This window comes from Tenrec ecaudatus, chromosome 16, assembly GCF_050624435.1.
Source record: "Tenrec ecaudatus isolate mTenEca1 chromosome 16, mTenEca1.hap1, whole genome shotgun sequence".
NCBI classification, from domain to species: domain Eukaryota; kingdom Metazoa; phylum Chordata; class Mammalia; order Afrosoricida; family Tenrecidae; genus Tenrec; species Tenrec ecaudatus.
In genome coordinates this window covers 62,538,385-62,563,563 of record NC_134545.1, presented here as the reverse complement: position 1 = coordinate 62,563,563, position 25,179 = coordinate 62,538,385, and the positions used below count along the sequence as shown (strand labels likewise).

General features: G+C 41.2%; 1 protein-coding gene across 2 annotated transcripts in view; it reads right to left on the bottom strand.

The window, feature by feature from the left end:
• ANK3 (ankyrin 3) overlaps window positions 1–25,179 on the bottom strand; it is a 367,935-nt gene that overhangs the window by 18,544 nt on the left and 324,212 nt on the right. The window contains exons 14-19 of one of the 2 annotated variants that reach the window (XM_075534955.1): window positions 24,969–25,043; window positions 18,693–18,824; window positions 17,285–17,428; window positions 14,239–14,544; window positions 13,869–13,959; window positions 10,893–11,271 (exon numbers count right to left, since the gene is read on the bottom strand). In XM_075534955.1, coding sequence (XP_075391070.1) covers window positions 10,893–11,271; window positions 13,869–13,959; window positions 14,239–14,544; window positions 17,285–17,428; window positions 18,693–18,824; window positions 24,969–25,043 — 1,127 coding nt within the window. The remainder of the gene's footprint in view (window positions 1–10,892; window positions 11,272–13,868; window positions 13,960–14,238; window positions 14,545–17,284; window positions 17,429–18,692; window positions 18,825–24,968; window positions 25,044–25,179) is intronic. The other variant, XM_075534954.1, reaches the window with a different exon arrangement.

Genomic DNA, 25,179 nt, shown 5'->3' with positions numbered 1-25,179 from the left:
TCATTAGTGTTCCAAATAAATATTTTGCTACTTATAGTTTTGAGGAATAAGGAAATATATCTTAAATTTAAAAAAATTCCAAAATAATATCCTGTCAGTAAATTTTGTTGTTGTTGAAAAGGTGACCTGGATAATGCAAATTTACAGACAGCAGAGAAGACAACCCATTTCTGGGGGAGCTACACTTTCTAATTCATTACCCTGGAAATGGTTGTAGCAGTGGTGCTAAGCAACAGTGAGACAATAACATACATGCCTTTGTCACGGACGGAGAAAGGCAGTTCTGGTTAAAATGACAGTGTAAAAATGAAACCATTATCTTGTTTTACTAACAAAATCTATTGTCTTCCTTTGTTTTCCAAAATGGCTTTATATTCTTCTGTATTACGGGTGCATAAAAATGAGGAGGCCCACGGACTCATTTTACCTCACGATGGTATAGACTGGACCAAAACAGGAAGAATTTTCCTGGTGCTCATATTTAGTTTACCCTGAGCCTGGCTTATGACAAGTTTCAATTAGTACAAATGAGGGAATCAGAAAAATGTAGCGGTCTCATGTGTACATGCTTTCATGGGGCATTAGTTATACTTCCTGTGTTTGGAATTGTATGATGCTTTGGGCAGCTAATCGCAAGGTCAGCAGTTCAAAACTACCAGCTGCTCCAGTCCTATAAAGAAACCCAGTGGGCAGTTCTCTCTCCTATGGGGTCTCGGAGAGTTGCAACGGACTTTTGTTTATTTATTCACTTAAGCAATAACCACAATTTTATTTGAAAAGCAGAGATGACAGAAAAGCTAATGGAAGGTCATGGGAGGTTATATATCAAATTCTAAACATGAATGAAGTCATGTTTTTGAGCCAACTTTTAAAATGTCCAAGTTGAATGGTAGACAATTCAAGCGTCTCAAGAAAATCCAACTAAATAGAATCCTGTTGGCGGTTTCATAATCAAATACTAAGTCTTTAGGCAATCTCTGAAAGAATCATGGAATCTATCATTGCAAGTATAAAAATATACAAGTAATTTGATTTATATTAATAGCCTTAGGAAGCAAAGTCCTGTGAAGTCAGTTGCTGAGAATAATGAGACGTATTCTAGTAAGTAGATATTTTCATTGTCTCAGAGACTCAGAGTTTGCATAACTCAAGGTAATGATATATACATGGTATCTTTATTTTAAAAGATTATGAAGTATAATCAATTATTGCCTTAGTTAAGGCCCAAATTAAGTGAATATGTAGAAACGTACTAAATAGGGAGAGTAAATTAGATAGGAATGGATTGAAAGAGTAAATTCATGAAATATGCATTTATATACATACATAAATTGTTGAACAGCTGACCTTGATAATGCAAATTTACAGATCAAAAGGAAGACAGTCTTTATATCTATATCATATATTTCATGAATTTGAATCCATTCATATATAATTCATACATCTTTGATTCTGTTAAATATAGAAGAACAATAAACAAGACCTCGTGTCAGCAAGGAGAGGACTCTTTAATGGAGTTTGTACTTTTAAGTAAATAAAATGTCTAGCCTTGGTCTTGACACTGATATTTTTGGCAAATTCCTTGCTCATTTCTCCCTTTCTCTAAGAACCTTCACAACGCGTGTGCTGTCCTGTCATACCCGGGAGCTGCCTTAACGAGGACTAGCTGCATTTTCATTTGAACCTTGCAGAAGGAATTGGGCTTTATAAGTTCTCTTCCTCTCTCCTTGAACTTGTGAGCCAAATAAAATGACACTGATGTAGACAACATGAAAACTTCCCCTTCCCGAATAAGAGGTGGATGTTCCTCCCTCCCTCCCCACATATACAGGTCATCAATGCTGTGTGCCATTAAGCCGATTCTGACTCATAGTGACCCTGTGTGGCAGAATTGCTCTATGGTAACATTTAGGCAGGTCTTTAAGCCTACTGAACACCCGGAAGGTTCTAGTAGCCTAGCCGCTGCACCAGCAGGGTGTACGTACGTATGTACGTACATACATTATATGTGTTGAATCAGGTCCCATGGGTACCCATGTAGTTTAATATGTGGGATTCTGGGCGTGTCACCGTAGAACTATGGCTCGCAGGGTTTTGGAGACTGAGTTTTCAAAGGCTGGTCGCCAGGCCTTTAAAGCCCCGCCCACCGGTGAATTGGAATCACCAGCATTTCAGTTCACACTCCAGTGTGCTAACCATTTGTACCATGCAAGGGCCTATTTTCAGCTACTTACCCAACCAAATACAACGTTAAAGGGCAAAACAGAAAAATACTAAGTACATACTATTCTATGAATGGATAAAACAGATGGAAGCATGTTGCCATTCCAAAGGAACGAGGTCTTGATTGATGCAGACATGAAAATGGAGACATCATACAATTTCAGCACAAGGGCGCTGTGTGTGGGGTAGCCCACTTGTGCAAGGTGGGATCTCTGCGAGATGCCAGTGTGGAGGGTGCGGACTACAGATACGGAGATAGGTATGTGTAAAAAGCGATCTGAAGACGGTTCTCTGAAAAATGGAATGGACAAATAGGGCCTTAGATACTTTTGAATTGCTTGGTTTTGATGAAACGTGCAAACTTTTACTTAGGCAGTGTGTAATTAAAAAAAATCAGTTGAACTCTATCGAGAAAGTGGGGTTGTTTGATTCTTATCAAGCTTTGTATAATTTCTCTTCTCTCCCATCATGAGGACTTACTTTATTGACTCAAAGGCTTATCCTTCGTTTAGTTTCTTAGTTGGTTTGAATACTTTCATCTTCAATCACTCTATTTGTTTAAGCATAGAAGATTAACCGATTCACATGGCTGGTTTTGCATTCTTGAATTAAACTGCTCCCAAGCATTCAGTCACTGTAATCTTACCAAATTTTAAAAGAAATAAGAGTAGATGGATAAAATATAAAAGGCCACCAAACAAATGGGGAAATTATGTTAGCTTACTTCATTCCCCATAAATTTGGAAGTAATAAAAACTTTGTATGTATATTAAAAAATGAGTGAACCCCCATATAAAGTTAAAGTGAGAAAAATGGTAAGATTATTATTTTATCCAATTATTATACAAATTGAGATGAATTTGCCCTGACTTGTGGAAATTGTAGAGTCCTGGCCAGATTAACTGCTTCCCTTACGAGGCCATTCCTATGGAAAGAGTGTTCAGCTCTGAGATTGTAGTGTGAGGGAGATGGAACTATAGCAACGTCACAAATATGCGTGTTCAGTCCAGGTTGGAGTCTCTGTAAAGTAGGTCAAATTCCCAGCATTCCAGCCTCTTCAGATAGTGTTTCCAAGAATAACAGCTCAATAGTGCCTTTCCCTAGAAAGGACTGCATGAGTGAAAGGCCTAGTGCCGTCTGTCTTGGAAGAGCACGCACACTGTGTGTGTGTGCTGGGGGCGGGGCAGGTAGATGGCATTTCACTAAAAGGCTTAGGGACTGGGTTCGAGAGCTGTTGGCAGTGTGGCTTTGGATAAATGAACTCATCTACAAGTTTGGGTCCTGTCATTTAGAAAAAGGAGGAGGAACCACAGACTGAAGACTTCTTTGGGTCCTAATACTCTAATCCTTCGCCAATCGCCCCCTTCCCCACCCCCCGCCCTATATCCCACTCTCATATTGACCTTGCACCGCTGCAGTTCCTGGAGGCCTTACTCATGAGAAAGATGCCAACGTATGGCGTAAAGCAGCAGCAGTGTGATCCTCTGCAATATCCTACACAGGAAAGCATCTCCAGAAAGCGTCCAATATAGCGAACGTCTAGTGTTTCCTTATACCTATAGCTTCTAATGACAGTTTCAGCTATTTCTCAGTCACAGCTGAAAGACGATTCTGAGCTTGTTTCAATGGCTCTGTTGTTTGTACGGTTCTCCTCCAGTCACAGCTCCAAATCAGCCAACTCCCTCAGTGCCACCAACCTCCACAAGTGGAGGCTGAGTAGACATTTTCCTGTTGCATAAAGTTTACAGCATCAGACAGTATTGTGGTCTCCTAAGCTTAAGAGCTCAATAAAAATATGTGTGCATATCAATCAATAAACATATATAGAGGGAATTTATCATTTATGAAGGGGCGTCAAAATGTTCGTGGAAAAATTCCAATATCCAGTTCTGTTTTCCCCCAAACTTTTTGAAGCTCTCGTGTATACTCATATATTAAGCTAAAGAACATAAATAATTCACCCTAACACAATTAAAACTTAATTGATGATACATGTCCCTATTTTGAGGAGCCCAAAAGAAAGAACCCCACTTCACTGGGAGGCTGATGTTTTTGTCATCAGTTTGTCTTCTCTCTGTGGCCTTCCCTTTTTGGGGCAGGATTATCAGTTTTATTTTATATAGAAAATCATCAAAAATACATATGAGGAATGAGGTGAATTTGGATAAAATATGAATACATTAAACATAAAAAATAAGTTATAAAACAATTGTACAGGGCGTTTTATAAAGATATTTTGCTTTAATATATGATTACTTGAAGACACTTTTTATGGACTAGAGTTTGAGCAGAAATTATATGTAGCTTTAAAAACAGAAAATTAGGCATGTGTTTCTCCCCTCCTCGTATCCCAAGGAATACGTAGGCAGTGACTAATGATGAGTATCCCCAATCACAGGCTAAACATTAGTATGTGTGTCCTATATGCTAGGCAACAATAATTGGCTTCTGTATAATAAAATAATTCAGCTTGGTTTTGTCCTAGGTTCCTGGGAAGTAACGTCTAAACCCTTGCAATGTGCTGGAATTCCTTTTTCTTCAGGTGGGCCCCTCGGAGATGAATCCGAGTGGGGCTGGTCGCTCCAGAGAGACTAACCAGGCAATCAGAGGTCTGGTAGGCGATTGGCTATTGAGTTCAACTGTGTGGTCAGTGCTGGACTCAAGGATGTCTGCATCCTGAGACCTCGGGTAAACTCCCCAACTGACATACTCTGAGCGCATCAAATACCCAGGAGTGCGACATCTCTGTCGACACACGCGGAGACCTCAGACCTCGGCCTCTAGGGCTCTGATTTTCATCTTTTTGCTGTGGTCTGTAACAGAATTCATGATTTTTGTGAGTCATTCTAGCTAACTACTGAACCTGAGATGGTAATGGAAAACCCCCTCCCCATTTTAAGCCAGCTAGTCAGAAGGGAGGGGGAGGGGTCCTTTAAGTTTACAAATTGTATCCTGAGAGGACACCAGGAACACTGGAATTTGTAGCTCACTGGTTGGAAGTGAAGTGGCCCTGGAAATCCGAACAGTGCTGCCTCCGTTCACTCTTGGGAGGGCTTGGAGCTGTCTCTGGACCTTATCCAGACTACTGGTAGGTAGTGTCTGAAGTCCTTTACCGGCCCCTGTGGAATGTTAAGTGCTTCGTGCTTTGCAGAGTGAGAACCCCATGGAGCTAAAGGTTGATTTGCGGGGCTAGCCCTAGATTTAGATAAGGCCTTACTTTTTTAATCATTTTCCAGTGTCAGAAAAACTGCACCTGATCAGCTTTGCAGACTTTTCTTCTTTCATTTTCACGGACGTACAAGCAACGGATGAGAGCGGTTTGGACGCTTATGAAGTCACCTTCTCTCTTCTCTGCAGGCTCTCTGGGCACTTCGGGATTGGACACTACCTTTGATAAGTGGCTTCTCAATAGATTTTTCTATTAAACTGCCAGCCGAGGAGCCTCAAGTTGTTTGGACCCGATTCAAAGGCATGGCAAATGACTTCCCAGTTCTCTGCACTCAATTATTCTACCATTGAGCGAGACCTTTGTGAAGGCAGCGATGAAGCCCCTCCGCAGGCTGCAGGAAGGAGCGCGCTGCAGGGCCTTGCAGTGCGTGAGGTCAGTGCCTCAGAAGGCCTTCGTGGGTGAGTCAGGGGCCTTTCTTCATGGGGTTTTCAACTCGGCGGCAAGAGAGTTCTATTTTTTCCCCCCTCATTTTCCATAAAAATGGCTGCTTATGCATAAAAAACACAGCTTGATGTGTTTCTATGCCAAGGAAGTTAAACGGTCTATTTCAGAAGCGTTTGCTTGACTCACATTAAGTCACAGCTATCCATGTCAGGCGGTCGTCCCCAAACCCCAGGCGCTGATTGATAATGAAGAATTGACTTTCATTTAGAAATGATCAGTGTCATGTGACACTGGAGGGGGACTCATTCGTCCCCTTTCGTCGTTAGCTGAAGCCTACATTCTAGCCGCTGGCGTTTAAAGTGCACATCTCCACCGGACACGGACCGTTAGCTCACCAAGAGGGAGTCTTTGTTCACACATATAATGGGTCTCGAAGGAAAGCGGACTACAAAGGCCAAGGGACCTTGGAACAGGCCAAAAAAAACCACCAAAACGTTTGCCACCTGTCCAACACAGGCCTAGCCAGAACACGCACTGCCATGCAGCGTGGCTTGTTGTCGGGTGGTTGTGTTTCTACACCGCCAAGTGAGCCGTGAAACAAGTACAGCGCCGCGAGTCACCAAGCACGCTGACATTCACCAACGACAAGGCCAGTTGCAGCCATCCAGCGGCTCCGTGGCGGTCCCGTGCAGGGTACCTTGATAATCAGACGCCGGCGTGTCACGCGCGTGGTGACCCTGCGGTCCTCCTCCGAGCTGGGCTCACTCTCACTGCCCTGCAAGTCCTAGGAAAGGCAGGGTTAGCACAAGCTTGCCATCACACTTACAGGGGGAATCAGGAAAGGGTTACTTTTTCCTGGCTCTTTTTCCCTCTAAGGAAACTCATGAGGTCGTTTTGTGAGGACGCTACAATTTTAAGTGAAGAAAAAATTTGAGAATTCTAAATGAAAATACTACAGAGAAATTATTCGAAAGGAAGACCACAGCAATTAAATTAAAAAGTGTTAGTAACAATCACAGAGCCTTTTTTGGTAGCAGAAAGCCCAAGATATTGATTATGAAAGAACCGCATTCACTGGCTGGAGCGGCTGCCCTTGAAAGGGACACATGATCTGAGTTTTATAAAGAAGTTGGTCAGATTTGACAACTTCATCAAAAGCTATTTTGGACATCAAAGAAAATACTTACATTATCATTAATATTTGATATCTACTTGATCTTTATTTAGCAGATATAAAGTAGTTTTTCCCCCCAGCATACTGGTTGCTTGGTAAGTTGTAGTCCAAGGAAAGAAGGAATATTTTAAAATATGTAAAAGTTTGAATCATTGTTTTAAAAGAACGGACATAAAATGCGAGCAGAAAGGAACATTTCACTGTCTAGCCGACGACATTTATCCGGCCCGCCGGGTGTTTTTGCCCGTTTTTGTTTTACTTCAAAATAAGATATGTGCAGTGTGCATAGGAATTTGTTCATAGTTCTTTTTTTTTAAAACTATAGTCCGGCCCTCCAACGGGTCTGAGGGACAGTGAGCTGGCCCCCTGTTTAAAAAGTTTGAGGACCCCTGGTCAAGAGAAGGCTGCACAGAATATTAAAGTCGGCAGGAAGGGCAGGCAAAAGGGGCAGACTACCAAGTAGCTAACAGTTCCTAATTCAACAGGACAAAGTAATGTTTCTACTTAAATGCCATGAAGCAGCTGACTCATTGAAAAACTGATTTTATTCTAATTTTCATGGCAGGATTCTGGAAACAATTCTGGCATATTTCACTAACTACTTGAAATCTAACACTTTTTGGGGTATAGTTAGATGTAGTTAGATTTCACTGGGACAAGGAATGGCAACATTTGTACAATGAAGAAAGGTAACATTGATAGAAGTATAGCTATTGAACAAAATGATCTGGAAATTATTAGTCAAATAGACCAGTTCATTTTTTTTTAAACCAAAGAGAAACTGGACACATACTGTTAAATGCTATGGAAATATCAACCTCAAGTTCCAGATAAAACACCTGCTCAAAATTCGCTATTTAATAACATAGGGCTAAAAAACAGTTTGCGATTGTCCCACCAAGAGATTCTGTTGATTGCAAAATTCTTATTAAAAAAAAATTCAGAAACGGGCAGCAACTTTGGGGTATTTTGAGTGATCCACATTTTATGAAAGGGGCTCCGCTAAGCTCAAAAGAGCTGAAACAAACAAGAGGAATTCGTACAGGCACTAGAAATGAATTACTAGCAAGCATTCAAAGACAAACAGCCCTAATTAAGCAAGGGGGAGGGGATTCGATCTGCATTTTCCATACATGGACTCTTGAGGAAAGGTTTCCATCTGGGGAAAATGCAAAAGCAGATGATCCTGGGTTAGTAGAAGCACAACCACAACGCCTGGTTGTCAACCACCACATCATCCTATCGCATATCCTGACGTTAGTTGCTTACAGAAGGAAAAAGAGTCTGCTATCCGTAAGCAGAATCCCAGATCCAACAGGCTTCCGTTTAGAGAGTTCTCTAGGAAGCGGTAAGAGGAGGACACGCGGAGCCCAAATGGGATATACTCATCGCTCGTGGCCCGGGGTTGCTTCATGGGGAGAGAGCAGGTGTTCACCTTGTAACAGCAGGCAGTCATCCGGGTAAGAGCTGCTGCACCTGGACTTTTGACCTGATTTTTTAGGGGAAAAAACGGGCTGTTTTCTAAGATCGTCTATCAGATGACGTAGCCGGGTGCTACTGTACTATGGTCTGGCCACAAAAGACACTTATTAAACCTTCCTGGATCTTGTGAGATCAGACTCACATCTCCTAGAAGCTTGACCTGCACATGCATGCTTATGGTCACGGAACCTTTCTACAATGGAGAAAGACCCCTGATGACCAATACCAAGCTCGGTTACAAGAAATCTTCAATATTTTCTACCAGTAATTCTTTTCCATTACAAATGACCTCAGGGGAGTTTCCATTCAGATCTAAGACCTTCATTTTCAGACCCTTCTTATCCTTAGTTTCCCAAGGGCCAGTACGAATACATGCGTACACATACGGCCTTTGTTTACATGAGACAGTGCAAAAAATTCTTGGAAAACGAACTAGAAGATGATGGACTTTCAATAAAAGCTTTAAGGCTCTTCTAGTTTCTGTTATTTCATATTGATAGGCCCTCTGCTTTATATTACATTCTGCTGAACAGGATTTTGCAGAGAAAACCATCCCAGCTAAATCCTAACATTATTGCTTCTCTCCATATATTTTTTTTAATTTTAACAATTTATTGGGGCTGATACAATTCTTTTCACAGTTCATACATATACATACATCAATTGTATAAAGCACATCTGTACAGTCTTTGCCCTAATCATTTTTTTTCTCTTTTCTTCTTTTACATTTTATTAGGGACTCAAACAACTCTTACCACCATCCATACATATACATACATCAATTGTATAAAGCACATCCATACATTCCCTGCCCCAATCATTCTCAAGGCATTTGCTCTCCACTTAAGTCCTTTGCATCAGGTCCTCTTTTTTTCCCCCCTCCCTCCCCACTCCCCCCTCCCTCATGTGCCCTTGGTAATTTATATATCGTTATTTTGTCATATCTTGCCCTATCCGGAGTCTCCCTTCCCCCCTTCTCTGCTGTCCCTCTCCCAGGGAAGAGGTCACATGTGGATCCTTGTAATCAGTTCCCCAACTCTCCATATTTTTGTGAGCTCATTTTAAAGGGGGAACATTCCGCTCATATGGATATCGCTTAAGTATACTGAGTCAATTCAAAGGCAGAAATCAATATTCAAAATGGCAGAGGTGAGAAAGGAAGTCGAAGAACAGCTCAAACAAACAAAAAAGCTTAAAAGAAAAAATAATAGAAAAGAATTGATGTGATCAATGATGGTGGGTGGTGGTAGTCATCATATGCTTCAATGATATCCTAAATTAATACCCAGCTCATTAATAACTACCCTCACCAAATTTAATGTCACAGCACTAATGGGGGAGAGTGCTGGATGAGACTTCTATTTCTTCGCCCTTTCCACTCTGGCAAGCGGGAAACAAGACCAAAAGATAACCGGCAGAAGGAAGAAGGCAAGCACAGATTTGTTGACAAAGTAGATAATTAGCTCCTGAATAACTAGGAGGTGACTAGAATAAATCTCAACTTAATTAGGAATTCATTATTTTGGAAAATAATGTATTTGTTTTCTCCTCCCAAGGCACTGAGGTGGATCGTAAGTGAACAACAACAACAAAAATATTTTTAATGGGAAAACAGCAAGTGCTATTATTTTGAAGACAGAGTTAATTATGTCTATCTTAGAGGTCATGAAAAGGTAAAAGCAGTAAAAAATATAAGAAACTGAGCTGATTTTACTTTCTAATCACCAAAAAACTTAAATACCTTAAAATGGTAAACCTCAAAGAATGAATATCTATTAGATGGTAACACAAAACCAGGAAAGTTCAAAGATCAAATTAATTTGATCACAATAAGGTTTTGAAATCACTGAAAATAAAATAATTATGAATTTAAATTACACAAATACTGAAAAATGACACTTCTAACTTTAATTTCTAACTGCTGGCAACTAACAGTGGTGTTTGCTCACTTCCTTTTAGGCTTGGAGATTCTTGTTTCTTCCATCTATAACACCACACATTTCACCCAAGATCTCACAGGACAGGCAACTAAAAGGGAGTCAGATGCTTATGGATTTTTTTAGTTCTTTCACAGGAACAGAAGTATGTTCCTCTGCCCATGAGAAGAATAGACTGGGAGCTAGGAAACCTAGATCCCAGACAAAATGAATATTGAACCTTAAGTTACTTAACATCTGTTCCTCTTTGCTCTTGAAAAATCGCTGCAATGATTCCTATTCCTATCTGATGAATGAAAGTACATTCAAATGGCATATGCTTGACTCCGCCCTGTCTTCTTTACCCCCATCCTTGGTACTACAATGTCACACTTGATAATCCAGTGGAGAACTTTGGGCCCAATGCCACAGGTTCTCAAAAGCAGCCAAGACCAGTCATGTCCATTGAGATGAGATGACATACCTTCTGCTCGGACCCACTGGGCCCCTCTGCTTCGTGGAAGTTGAGCCGCGGCTTGCCGTCCGCAGGGGGCACCCTGCTCATCTTCTTCATACTGACAGGCACACAGGGTTTAGGTTCTTCTAGGACAAGCTTGCTCGTTTCCTCCAGAGACTTCTGGTACGCTGCTAGTGGTGATGCTGGTTTCTCAACACGACCGGAGCCGGGTGTTTGGGGTTTCAGCATTTCCCTACCACTCGGTTTCCCAATGTCATTTTGGGATTCTGCAAAGTAAGATTTTGTCTTTGCGTCTGAAGTGACTTCTGCGTGGCTTCCGTTGGCTTCAAATTTCCCAGGCTCTCCTTTGAGATATGAGGTAATGGAATCTCTGCATTGGTCAGGACTGCAAAAGAGGAAACGCACATGTTTACAACGGCAGAAGCTGTACAAGTTTAACAGCCATGCACGGAATAACTTCGGAAGGCATCAAATGGAAAGGCAGGAAATAGCTGGTCATTCGAGTCATTCTGACAGGGATTAACATGGGTGGGGGTGCAGGAACTGTATAGACGCTAGGCATCCCCCAAGCCCCGACTCCTAAACTGGCTAGCTGCTTACGCTGCCATCTTTTCTTTTCTTTAACCATAGTTTTGTAACTACTTGGATTCTCCAACTTACAAATTTATCCTAAGAGGTTTATTAACATACCTAAAGTTCTAAATACATCCATCTAAAAGGGGGAGGCTACATTTCCAAATACATTCCCTGAGAGACAAGACATAAACGTTCTAGCAAACCCAACTGTCAGTTCTTTGCCGTAACGCTGTCTGTCCCACCCAGCACCCCCCACAAAGCACCCCCACCTTACTTTCTCCGGTGCCGACCTCTTCCACATGGTGACCGAGTTTTGTGTCTACTGACCGCACCTCTCTTAACTACACAGTCTTGGTGCGCCAACACTTCTTCACAGGCAACTTCTCAGAGTTCCTAGTGTTAGCACAGCCTAGTCGGGGTATTTTGCAGCTTGTGTATTCTTTTAAGTCTCCAGGGCATTATGTGTAAAAATCGGAAGGCAACAAACGGATGATACGTGAGAGTCAGAAGGCCTGGTTCCCTGTTTTGCCTTTACTTTTGCACGTTTAAGTGGAAAACACGAGGGGACTTCAAAAAGTTCGTGGAAACGCCCTCATCTTGCATTTTCATAAACTTTTTGAAGTCCCATCATATTTGTGTTTTCCTTCTGACAGATTCTGATGCTCCCAGGTTTGACAGTATAGGTTGTATCAGTATATGCATGTGTTTAAATAGAATTCTTATATCTGAACACTTTTTTTTAAGGCCAATAACCATCTTTGGTATGTGTAAGGCCAAAGAGCCCTTCAGGCTGTGAAGATCCTATACCATAGACCTTTGTGATTTCTGTTTATGTTTCCATTCCCTCGTTCAAACTGCTTGCCTAAATTCTCCTTCTCCACATATGCTCAGACCTGAACGACAGTTAGTCCCTGGTACTCTTCCACCTCCACAGAACAAGCCGATCAGTAGTAGTATTTCTCTATAATTCACTGGCAGAGACTAAGGACTTACGGCCAGTTTCAAACAAACGAATACCTTTCCATACGCTTGAACTATTGAACTGTGTGATATGTGGCTAAAGTGCCAATAAGACTGTGAACATTTTTTCTTAAATGAATGCTTTTCCTATCATCTCCCTCTATCTCCTGCTTTGCGGCTATCAACATTGACAGTGGTACCATCCGTTCTCTTCCTGAGAATCCTTTCGATATGTTATGCATAGAATCTACTGATCTTCTAATTTTGAAAAGATTTTTCAACAATCTTATCAGTGATAGCAGAATATTAAATGTGGTTATGAAGTAACTTCAGTCGCCTAGAATCCATCCCAGGGCAGTAACAGTCCTTCCTGTTTCTTTTGCTTGCAGTGTCTGCGTGAGCTCAACGGCTAATCAGGTCGGACAAAGCCCACAGGTTTGTGCGACAACATCGTCAGTAGTTGCCACGTTAGGCTAATATGCACGTAAATAAAAATAATGTCCATTATTACTGAGAGAGCATTATTTAGGCGAGGCAAAAGGTAGGCAAGCTATGCTCCTTTTTCAAGGCACAAAACAGCTTGAGATAGGTAGCCGAATTTTATTTTAAAAGATGATGAAAGTGGTATTTTTAGATCTTAGAAACTCATTCAAAGCCTCAATATAAGATACCTAATGGGGTGGCATTTGTCTGGGAGCTCCATGTACTTTTATTTCTGTAGCACGTTATATAAGAACGGAAACCATTTTCACAGGAAATTATTTGGGCTATAGATACATTTTATCATGGTAGTATTAATTGGTATAAATAAATATATATCCCATCTGTTTCTATTATGTAAAATTTTAAATGCTTTTTTCCTTTATATACCTGGAGTGTTGAGGACTGTTTCTTTTGGCTTCCCTGTACGTTCTATATTAAAATGTTTGTTTGGTTTTAATGTGCAAAGGGGAGAAATACACCAACAACTTTATGGTGATTACTGGTAGGTAGTGAAGGTGAGTTGATTTTTCATCTGTATTCTTAAGTTCTTAAATTTTATATAACGCCGATACATTCTCTGCAGTCAGTAAATATAGAAATGCTTACATTTCTAAACAGACTTGGACTGCTATTTATTAAATTATCTTGACTGAATGATAATTACTGGTTCTATAAAAAGAACACACGTACTCAAAAGAGAAAAGAAAAGGATACATCTTTAGGCAGCACATGAACATTTTTGTGCACCTGCCAGTTCTCATTAGCTTCAGAAATTACATTGGAATTGAAAGCAACCTTCTCTCCCCAGGTGAGCAAAATAAATGTTCAAAGCATGACTGATTCCCAAAGCGGCACGATCAATTTGGAAAAGGAAGTATCACTTAAAAAGGGGCCTCTCTTTGAAACCAACTATTAACATGCACACCTGGGTTTGACTTTGCGCTTTCTTGCACAGACTCGTACCTGTCATCCCGCGGATCTAGTAACCCAGCAGCTATTCTTCGGGCTTGAGCAGGGGACTCCAAGTTTCCACTTGATGTCTCGTTCTGCCAACCTGTAATTGAAGACATTTCCCGTTCCGCTTGCTGAACACGTTTCAGAATAGCCTGTACTTTTGCTTCTGTCATCTCCTCAGACATAACTCCTTCTTCAAGGTGAATGTCTTCAAACAGACATTTGAATTTCTCTTCCGTCATCTCCTCATCAGGACCAGATTTCTCTTTCTCTTGCTGCTCAGGGCTGCCGCCTACCTTTCTAGTCTGCTTCAGTGGCTCCGTGGGCTCCACGTCTCTGGGGAGCCCGGCCAAACTTCCAAGGTATGGAGGATACTCACTCAGATACACATCCTCCAACTGGCTCTCATCTAAGTCCATCGCTCCAGGCGTTTCTGTCAAAGGTCCCCATTCTTCCAGTTTGCTGTCGTCTAAGGAAGTGTCTTCGGCGGTTACAACCGGAGGTCCATGGGCTGCAGGTTCTACGCTTCCCTCGGAAGGTACTAGGCCATCACTCAGTCTACTGGGGGTTCTACAGGGAGACTCTAGGCTAGAGCTCTCACTACAGTAATCTTGCTGGAAAGGGGTGGGTGGTGTGTGGTGTAACCCTGGGGGGGTTTCCAGTTCCACTTGAAGGGAAGGATAGCCTAGGGAAGACAGTACATTTGGACTAACTGAAATGAAATAAAGCACATCAAGCAGAACATATGGAATGACCAAAATTATAGCAAGTATGAAAATGTATGGTGAATTACAGATTAATGTTGATCAATTTATTGGCTTAGTTCAAGTAAATGTAATACAATGGAATAAAAAGCCTAGTGCAAACTACACTAAAATAAAATTCTAATTAAGTTGTGATTGTTTTCACCAATTTTGTAATTTTAATACAATGACTTAGATAATTAATTTATTCAGTATAAAGTTAGTTGTCATCATATAAGCTACTCTGATTACTGACCGAATGTATTAGTGTCCTAATTTAGCATGCAATATCTGTATTGTGGTGGAAAGGTCACAGCAAACTCCTTATCATTTATTTTAGAAGCTGTCCACATTAGCAATGCAACCCAACATGAATCGTTATTTCACATGGAATTTATGGAAAAGAATTGTGAATTCAATCGTTGGAAGGAAATGATTCTTAGTTTGCAGGACAGTGGCACTGCGTGAAAAATCTGACAAGATGCCAAGAAAAGTCTTTTCAAAGCTGAGAGGAGGCGAGTACTCGCAGCTCTCAGGTGTTGTCATGGGATTGAGATGACAGGGCTGTGGTGTGGGTATGGAGGCCTACTGGGCGAACCTGGCGAGAAAGTTTCAGGCAGAGTCACAAACCAAAGAAAACTAAAAACAAACAGATGATGCACAACAGACAAAAGAGAAAAGCCACGGGCAGAGGTCACCCTGGACGTTCACAAAAATGAAATGAAACATGGCGGTTCCTTGCCAGCTAGACAATGGGGAAGGAGGGAGCAGAGTCCTTGTTATACGCGTTGCTTCGTGGGCCGGGGGCGGGGGCGGAGGGGGCATGTTCTTCTGCTTCAGCAGAGAGAAAAGTCAAGAAAGATCTGGTCATGGTGAGGAAAGGCACATCCACAAAAATTTGACGAGGAGAGACAGAAAAAAATAAGGCAACGAAGCAAAACTGCGGAATTATTGATCAATTAAAATAAGTGGCTAATTCTCCATCAACCAGAGACAAATAGCAAGTTGGCCTTTTTGCTGTAAACAAAAACAACAGGTAAGCGAACTTTTTTTTTTCTGGTTATGATCAGCTGTAAACCAGTTTGTTAAAAAGTTGGTTAAAATGAGCGGAAGCTATCCATCCACATGTGAAATATACTCGACACACATATTCTTAGGTTTCCCTAGAATTTTCTTAAAGAAAGAACACAGTGAGAGAAAAAAAATCACTTTCAGATTTATTGTAACGGTACTCATATCTGAACAAGTTAAAATGAGACAAAGTCTACAAGTCCATTACCTACTTCACTGCTTCCTGATTTTTTATAAGGACTACTTAGAATATCTTCCCCCTCAATAAAATCAATAGACTCTGATTTAGATCATTTTCCCTAGGAAAAACAATTCAGAATTTGACATAACACTGGCCTATACTCATCTAGCGCCGAAGGAGTTTGAACAATGACCTCCGAGATCACACAAGATCGTAAAGTGACTTTTCCCCTCAAGACTGTAGTTATAAGCTTAACAATGAGCCACATCAACATTACTCACCAGGTGTATATGATACAGAAATCGGGCATGCTTTAATTTTTTTGATAATTTGAGATTTTTTCCCCACATAACATAAGTTAAAAGTTGCTGACTCTTATTAGCCTAACTTTGCCAGTTTAAAAAATGCAAAAGCCACCATATTTTAAACTTTGAAGACAAAAATCTCCCTGCGCCTCTTTCTGTACCCTCACCAGTCACACTTTTTACTCACAATTCACTGTAGGAAGAAATTCCCATTTTAGAAATTACAATAAGGGCATCTTTTAAAAAGAGAAGATATTATGTTTTCTTTAATACTTCAATGAAAAAGCCCCAGTTTACATAGTGAAGCAAAGATGATATTATATAAATGAAAAATTAAGATAAAGTGAGGGAGGAACTATTAAATGTTACTAAGAGCTATCTTCATTGAATTAGAAATTATGCTGCCTTTGAGAGAGCTAGATGAGGAAGGGTTTATTTCTAAAGGATACATGGCAGCATATGAAGTCAAAATTATGCTAACTAACTAAAGCCCTGGTTGGATGGACACATTAGACTTTCCCGGTCCTCACTGTGGTACTTTGTTTCAGGACAGTAACGTACCCTTTTACCTTGAGATTTTGTATACAATATCCTTGAACTTGATCCCAAACCTTGCTGACCTGGCTCTTTATATGCTTAAAGAAGGCTCAGTAGTTGTTTTGTTTTTTTTTTTTTTTTAGTTCATGTACAAGTAAAAAAAAGACAATGAATGTAGTCTCTTTGAGTCATAAAAATATCTGAAAAATCAACTGTTTCAAATAACATCTTTTCATATATTATTTACAGCTTATCTACTAGACATTTACTAACTTAGGTCTGATATCAGACAAACATATTTGCAGTTTCAGGCAAAGAAAACGCTGTGAAAATTAGAATTTTGGTCTAGTGATTCGTACTTTACCAATTGTCTTTGAGTCGATTTAGATCAGAGCAACGCTGCAGAGGGTCCCTGAGGTTTTGTAAATCTCTACCGGAGCAGACAACCTCATTTTCCTCCCACGGAGTCACTGGTAGCTTTGAACCTCCAACCTTGGCAGTCAGCAGTCCTATGCCGACAGTGCCACTTATCCAACCACACTTTCAAACTTTATGAAATTATTACGTATGAACATGGAATTTAATTACCATCAACAGAGTCATGGAAAACATTGTTGTCCTCCGCAAAACTTCTGGTGCCTGAAATGTTTCCATAATCAAATATTGGGCCTTCTAGTAGAGTCACTATATCTATTCGATTGATTTTTGTCAAGACTGAAGTTAAGGCATCAGCTGAAAAGGAGAAAAAAAAAGATGGAAATCCAAATTATTTTCTTCCAGAAAACACACGCTCCACACAAAGGCATGATTTTTGTGACTCTGCTAACACTTTGCTTCTTGATCGTCCAATTCTACAATGTCACTGTCTAGTGATCTTAGACTGTCCCCTGCTATAGAGAAGACATGCTTAGCCTTAGAATCTCTTTGTAAAGCGGCAAGCAATGGCATCAATGTTCACGCCACGATGACACCCCGATAGAGAGTTTCGGAGGCTGTGAGTCGCCATGGGAGCAGGTAGCCTCACCTTTCTTCTCTGGAGTGGCTGGCGGTTTTGAATCGCCAATCTTGTGGTTAGTATTCCAACACTTTCCCTCCAGTGCCAATAAACTCCTTGCAGCAGAGCATAGGAGCCTCAAAATAACCAGACTTCTACCAGCTCCAAGGAGCTCTACTAAATTTTAAACACGTTTCATGTCTTTTAAAATGCCCAAAATAGGTTACCCTCAAATTCAATGCCTGACATTTTAATGACTTAAGGTCAGCCTATCACAGGCAAACCCATAATATATTATCCCACATTGTTTAAGGCTCACATTGGCTATAAATTAGCACACCAATTGTACCCCAACAAAACCATACCAAACTGTATTAGAGAATTTCTGCTACCAGAAACCTCACTCACTGCCACTGAGATCATGAGGACTCACAGCGACCCTATAGGACAGAGTAGAACTGCCTTTGTGGGTTTCTGAGACCGTCACCCTCTGTGGGAGTAGAAAGCCCCATCGTTCTTCTGAAGAGCAGCTGGTTTTGAACTGCAGTCTTTGTGGTTAGCAACCCAAGCCTATGCCACCAAACCGAGTAAAGTCACATGACTGCCTAACTTGATCCTACCCTCCCCTTTCTACTCCCCTGCCCATCTATCTATCTCTGCCCAGACAGACAGTTTCTAAATCTTGACAACCTCATGATTTAGAAACTGGAAGGGCTGGTGTATTTAGATGACTGCTGAAGTGTGGGGAAACAGCACAACACCCCTACTGCTTGTTTTCTAACAAGTTTCCCAAAGGCGAAAGTTTTGAAAATTAGCATTCACTTAAACAAATGCAACTTTAAACGGCTCGCCATTACTCGAGGGTTGTTCAGGTCTATTTTTCTCTATGAAAAGCAACATATAATTCAGAGCGGCGTTTCAATAAATAATACATCAGTAGACTTATCTACAATTCTGGATAGACTCAGTTTTGAAAGTTAAGGTAATATAATTTCAGCATACTTGTAGCGTTTTTTCCATCTCTGGTAACCCATTTTTTTAATAACATGAAGCTTTGAGAAATTAAAGAATTAGGGTTTTCCACACGTATTTGATTGATTTCATCCACTGAGAAATTCAGTTCCCTGGCCAGTTCTGTGAAAAAAAGAAGAGGAGTCGGTAAGGTTTCAGGCTCTGTTTTTGTCGCATTTCGTAAAAGTAATGCTGCACTGACATAAACGCACGAGGGCATTTCTAGGAGGCCCAAACACAGCCTCGGGCAGGGAGCTTGACAGCCAGCCTTGATCTGACAGGCAGGGACTTCACTTTGTGAGCATTCAGGAGGAGGCTGCTTGGTTCTTTTAATTCAGCTGAACTGTTCTCGCACCTTGAGCAAACTGCCCAAAAGGTAGGCCGGGGGCATGGTTAGTAAAGAAGACACATGAAAGAGATGGGGTTTATCCTGCGCCAGGTCTGGAAGAGTACCTGGTACTCGCAGAATGTTCTCCACGTTCCTTCGAGTCTCATGAACGGCACTTAGGCGGCTAAGGGATGGCTCCACGTTTGGTCATGATATATACTGTGGTCATTTTGTGAAAAATTCAATACCTACATCCACATGCAAATGCTACACATTCAACCTTAAAAACGCAGGTACTAGTGGCTCCCAGGAGAGAGGGAAACAGACTATAGCTTTTCATGCTATAATTTTTGTGTATGTATAATTTGACAAAGAAAAGCATCAGGTGTTTGTTACCTTAAATGACTGCCTACAGTAAAATGGAAAAAGAATTGGTTAAGTTTCTATCCCACTTAAGTAAATTGGAAATATACCCAGAAATTTGGTGAAATACATTCATAAGTTCAAGAAAAACCCGTATCCTTTGAGTCAAAGTATCTATCCTTGGGCTATACCTATGGATTTGTACACATCAATTGTCATTTCAGGTTTGTATTACTGAAAAATTGAAAAAATAAACCCAAATGTTGAACAAAAGGTGAATTAATTTATGTGAAGCAGTAACTTGAAAACTTTTTGATTCTGACATACAGTTAGAGATGCATTTTTTTCACAGTGATTCTGTAGCAAATCAGATATTTATGGAGCCAGATTTCATTCATAGACATTTTCTTTGCTATTCGACATTATTTTAAAACAAAGTCGTGAATGGATTTCATCACTCTGTAATTCACTGTGATCTGGATCATTGTAAAGTATGTCGAGTAGTTATTTATTAAAGATGAGAACACATATTAGTTTTATTTTAAAAGTATGTAATAATACTGGCACAAAGCAGTCAATTAACAGAGAGGTCTGCAGGGCCTGCCCTTGTCCCAGATAGGTCAACTCCCCCCTCCCTAGAAGAATTCACTACAGAGGATGGCAATGACGATACTGCCCAGTGAGAGTGGCGTGTTTACTGAGACCACACGGGAGCAAACTAAGAGGGAAAGATTGGAAAGCATCCTGGCCCAGCAAGCTTCAAGGATGACATTCCCACTCAGAGCAGTCAATGCACAGGGAGGACAGTAGGGTCAGCCTCACCATGGGACATGGGGTCCCCTTACCCACAGCACTTCAGGGGACAGCACAGAAGACACTGTAGGAATTGTGCCTGGTCTGACACCTGCCCCCTTACACACATGCGCGCGCGCAGAACACGAAGGGACTGCAACCGAGCAGCAAGGGGAGGAAAGCAACAAAGTCCAGGAGGAATTCTGAAGACAGACTTCGGATTCAGAGGGCAGGGCTTGGAACCACATCAGACCCGATTGGAAAACATTCACAAGGATCAGCAGACAGACATGGAACTATTCATAGGCTATTTTTTGTTTTGTTTTTTCATGTCTATATAAGTTAGGCAGGATAAACAATCTCAAGGAGAAAACAATGGGACCAACAGTTGGGGGGTGAGGGTAGGGGGAGACAGAGGAGAGGAGTTAGGTGAAAGGGAGGGGGAGTCAACAAACCCAGAGACAAGGGAACAACAACTGATCTAAAATCGATGGTGAAGAGGATACAGAATGTCTGGTGGGTTCGATCAAGTGCAATGTAGCCGAGAGGAGGCACAGAGAGCAGAATGAGGGTTGAACATGATAGTGGGACAGGAGAAAAGTAAAAGGAAATAGAGGAAAGAACCAGGAGGCAAAGGACATTTATAGAGGTCTAAATATAGGCATGCACACATGTAAATATATTAATATATAATGATAGGGATTATGAACATATATAGGTTAAGTATTAAGGTACCAAATGGACATTGGCCTCTACTCAAGTCCTCTCAGTCCTAATAACCTGTCAATTTGTGATGCTCACCTTTCTGACACAATCGCTGAAGACAAAATGTGTGCACAAGGAAATGTGGTGAAGAAAGCTGATGGTGCCTGGCTATTACAAGATATAGCATCTGGGTTGTTAAATGCTTAAAGGCTGGGTTCTTAAAGTTAAACAAGCAACCATCTAACAGGAAAGCAACAAAGCCCACATGGAAGAAGCACACCAATCCGTGTGATCACGAGGTGTCAATGGCATCAGGAGACCCAAAACAAACAACCATTTCAATGTGAATGAGAGGGGTTGGAATAGAGACCCAAAGCCCATCTGTATCTCACAGAAGGGTCATAAGGAAGGGTTGAGCTAGCCAGGGTTCAGGGTAGCACCGATGAGCACACAACATTCCTCTAGTTCTTTAATGCTTCCTCCCCGCTCAACCCCCATTATCATGACCCCTGGTCTACCTAACAAATCTAGATTAAACTGGAGCGTGTACAATGGTACAGATAAGCGCTCTCAACACACAGACTCCAGGACAGATGAACCCCTCAAGACCAATAATGAGAGTAGCAATACCATGAGAGTATAGGGGGAACAGACCGCAATGACTGACGTACAAGCCCCCTCCCCCAGGGGGACGAACAACAGAAACATGGCTGAAAGGAGACAGCGAATGGCATAACCTATGAAAATAATTTATAAATTATCAAGGGTTCATGAGGGTGGGGGGAAAAGAGAAGCGGACACGAAGGGTTCCAGTAGAAAGAAAATGTTTTGGAAATGCTGACGGCAAATTATGTACACATATGCTTGATACAGTAGATGTTTGGATTGTTATAAGAGCTGTAAGAGTCTCCAATAAAATGGTTGATTAAAATAAAAAATATGTAATCATAAATTAAGTAGGAAATTATATCATATAGCTAAAAAGGAAAGATTTTAACAGTTGTAATAACATATTTGTATTAATGGATTGCTATGAACTCTCAGCCATCTGCAAAAGGTAGCTCGGATCACCTGTCTTTTCAAATTTGAGAATAAATCTAGGTGGAGGCGAGGAGGCTGTCACACGGAGCTGGGTCGGGGAGGGAGCGTGGAGAGACCTGGGAACATTCCAAGGAAAAACACTGAACTGAACGAGCTGCCCCTATCCAGTCTCATATTCTCCCTTTTGATAATGTCGACAACAGTTTACCCAGTTAGAGAATATAAGTTGCTGTTGTTACATAAGAGAAGCAGAGATGTGATAAATGAACCTTTATTATTTTAACTATTATGTTTTTATGTCTGTCAAACTTAAAATTTTAAGTTAAAAACAAAACTTCTTAGCTTCTCGTGAGATAGGACTTTGGGGCTTGTTAACATCAAAACTAAACTAGAATTGACTCATTGGTAACAGAACCTCAATCTTAGATTTGACGCCGTGAAATCAAGCCACATCTTCATTTCCCACACACCAGTCATGTGTGAATGATCCCATTTACTTCACAGAAGAATGTGGCTGCTTTGGAACATTGAATTGATTCCTTTATGCGCAAATTGAAACTTAAGCTACTGTTACTAATGTATATAAGTATTGCAATGATCCTGTTTTCTATTACAAAGGAATATAAGGTTCTTTGTTTACTTTTAAAAGTACATGTAGTTCCCAGGTCACGGACATCCCACTTATGGCCAATTCCTATGAGGGGGCTTTAAAATGTTGGCGCATAGATGGTGAGGGCAAAGGAGATGCTGGGATACACACATGGGCTGCACAGGTGTAGGAGGGAGAGTGTGAGTCTGTGCACCAATCTACATGGGTTGGGCAGAGAAGATTTATACATGGGTATCACCTTGGCTGCATATGTATGTATGCATGGATGTGGTGAAGCATCCATGGGACAAAGACAAGAAAGCTCAGAACAAAATCTCAGATGGCATCAAGTTCAGGGGGCAGAACACATTCTGCAACGAGAATGTTCTACATCCTGCTTTAGGGAGTCACAACTGGGATCCTGTGAGCGGCCATCTAAGGTGCAACTAACTTTTCCTTTCGGGAGGAAAGAGGAGTGATGGAAATTGAAGACCCCTGGAAACAATTCGTTCAATGGACTAATGGACATCAGTCTCCAGGACCGTGAGGCCAGAAGAAGGAGATGTTACCTGCTGACTGCCATCAGCTGTCCTGGGGAGAGTGGAGGAACAAGCAGAGCAAAACTCAAAATAATAAAAAAAAAAAAAGTCCAGGCTTCCTGGTGGAACCACTGACCTCGTAGCTCAAGCCCACCCTTGGGGTCTGGAAATGAACTCACCCTCCCTGTGGCGCCAGTGTCTAGCCAGACAATAACCCTCAAGGGCCACACTAGCACCCGTGAAAAATGCCCACTTTAGAGCCATGTGCCAGAGCCAGTTGAGAAGGGTTGGGAGGGGAGGGAAGAAGTGGGATAAGTGATGTAATCGACAAGATGAAGCAACATGTATATGAATTATTGAATGGAAAATTGATCTGCTCTAGAAACCTCTTTCCTCATTCACAATAAAAAGTTTTCTTAAAAAGGGATTCCCCTCCCCTGCCCCCGGTACTTGCCCTTTAATGCAGTACTTTGAACCTTTTATCGGCTGATGAACTAAAACAGGGGCAGACTAGACTGAAGTGGGAAGCCCTGCAGCGCTATTAGGAGCCCCTTCAGGATCCCAACAGGCGAGGTCAGCTGATGGGAAGAACTGCGGGGAGCCACACAGTGAGTCAGCTGCCATCTTCAAGGTGCCACCTTTTTTTAAGCTTTGCTGCGAAACTCTATACATTTGCCATCACTTTGAAGCAACTGAACCAACTCCTACTCCCCTGCTGGCAACCAATTCTTCACCATAATCATCCTCACTTGTCTGTGCAGCTGTGGAATCACTGAAAAGGCTTGATCTTTTTCTTGTACTAAAGGTTAAATGAGAACTTGTCAAGCCTCTGTTCCAGCTGATTTAGAAATTCTTTTAAATCGTTTTATTGGGGGCTCATACAACTCATCACAATCCATACATCTATCCATTGTGTAAAGCACACTCGTACATTCGTTGCCCTCGTCATGAGAAACTCTTAAAGGCAGTTAGGAATGGATCTTATTTGGACCCTAGGAGTTGCCTTGAAATCTTGAAGCATAGAAGCGAGTCTCTTTAAAGAAAACTACCAGATAAAGAAATAATAATTTATAAATTATCAAGGGTTTGTGAGGGAAGGGTAGGGGACGAAGGGGGAAAATGAGCTGATACCAAGGGCTCAAGTAGAAAGAAAATGTTTTGAGAATGATGATGGCAACAAATGTACCTGACACAATGGATGCATGTATGGATTGTGATAAGGGCTGTATGAGCCCCCAATAAAATGATTTAAAAAAAAGAAACAGATGGTATACATGTGTATGTCACAAATGACCAAAATTTATAAAACCGATCCCACTGCCAACACGCTGATTCTGACTCACAGCGACCTTCTGTAGGCCTCCAGAGGCTGTCAATATCCATCGGAGCAGAGACAGAGCCCTCCACTTGCTGACAAGGAGCAGCAGGTGGGTTTGACCCTCCAGCCTTGCAGGTAGCAGCCCAGAGCTTATCTGACAGCACGGCCTAGGGTTAAGCGAACTGTTACCTCAGAGAGCTGTTTTAAGTCAGTTGCATTCTTTCCAAGTAGCCATCTTCAGCTTTGTTTTCCCTAATGTCTCAATATAAAAAGTGTTTTGTTATTAAGTAACGCGTGATTCCACATTACTGGAAATGACATTGTGAAGAACGTGCTTAAACAGAAGGTGACATGAGACCGTAAATTCTATCCTCTAGTTGCGTGTGTACATGAAATAGCCTTAGGAATACTCAGTCTACAAGGTACCACCGCTAATTTTGTGATAAAAGTATGGTTCATAGAAACCTGTTAATTAATTTGCTTGTTTCCTTAAAAAAAATAATAATGGCCTCTACATAAAACAAAGCATAAAACATAAAATCGAACCAAGCATTCCATTGTATTGGTTTCATTCAGGAGTATACACACTTACCTGTCCAACTAAGTCCCAGATGATCGGCTACTATCGCCATCCTGATATCTGTCCGTTCACAAGGACTCTGTGGACCTACGATTTACAAGTTCTTAGTTAAAACAAACATCAAGAAAGACAGGACACTGGAAAATTGCTTTTAGCAGTACGCAGATTTTACAGAGACTAATGCTGAGACTACATTTAAATGTGTCCTAGTCGCCTACATGAA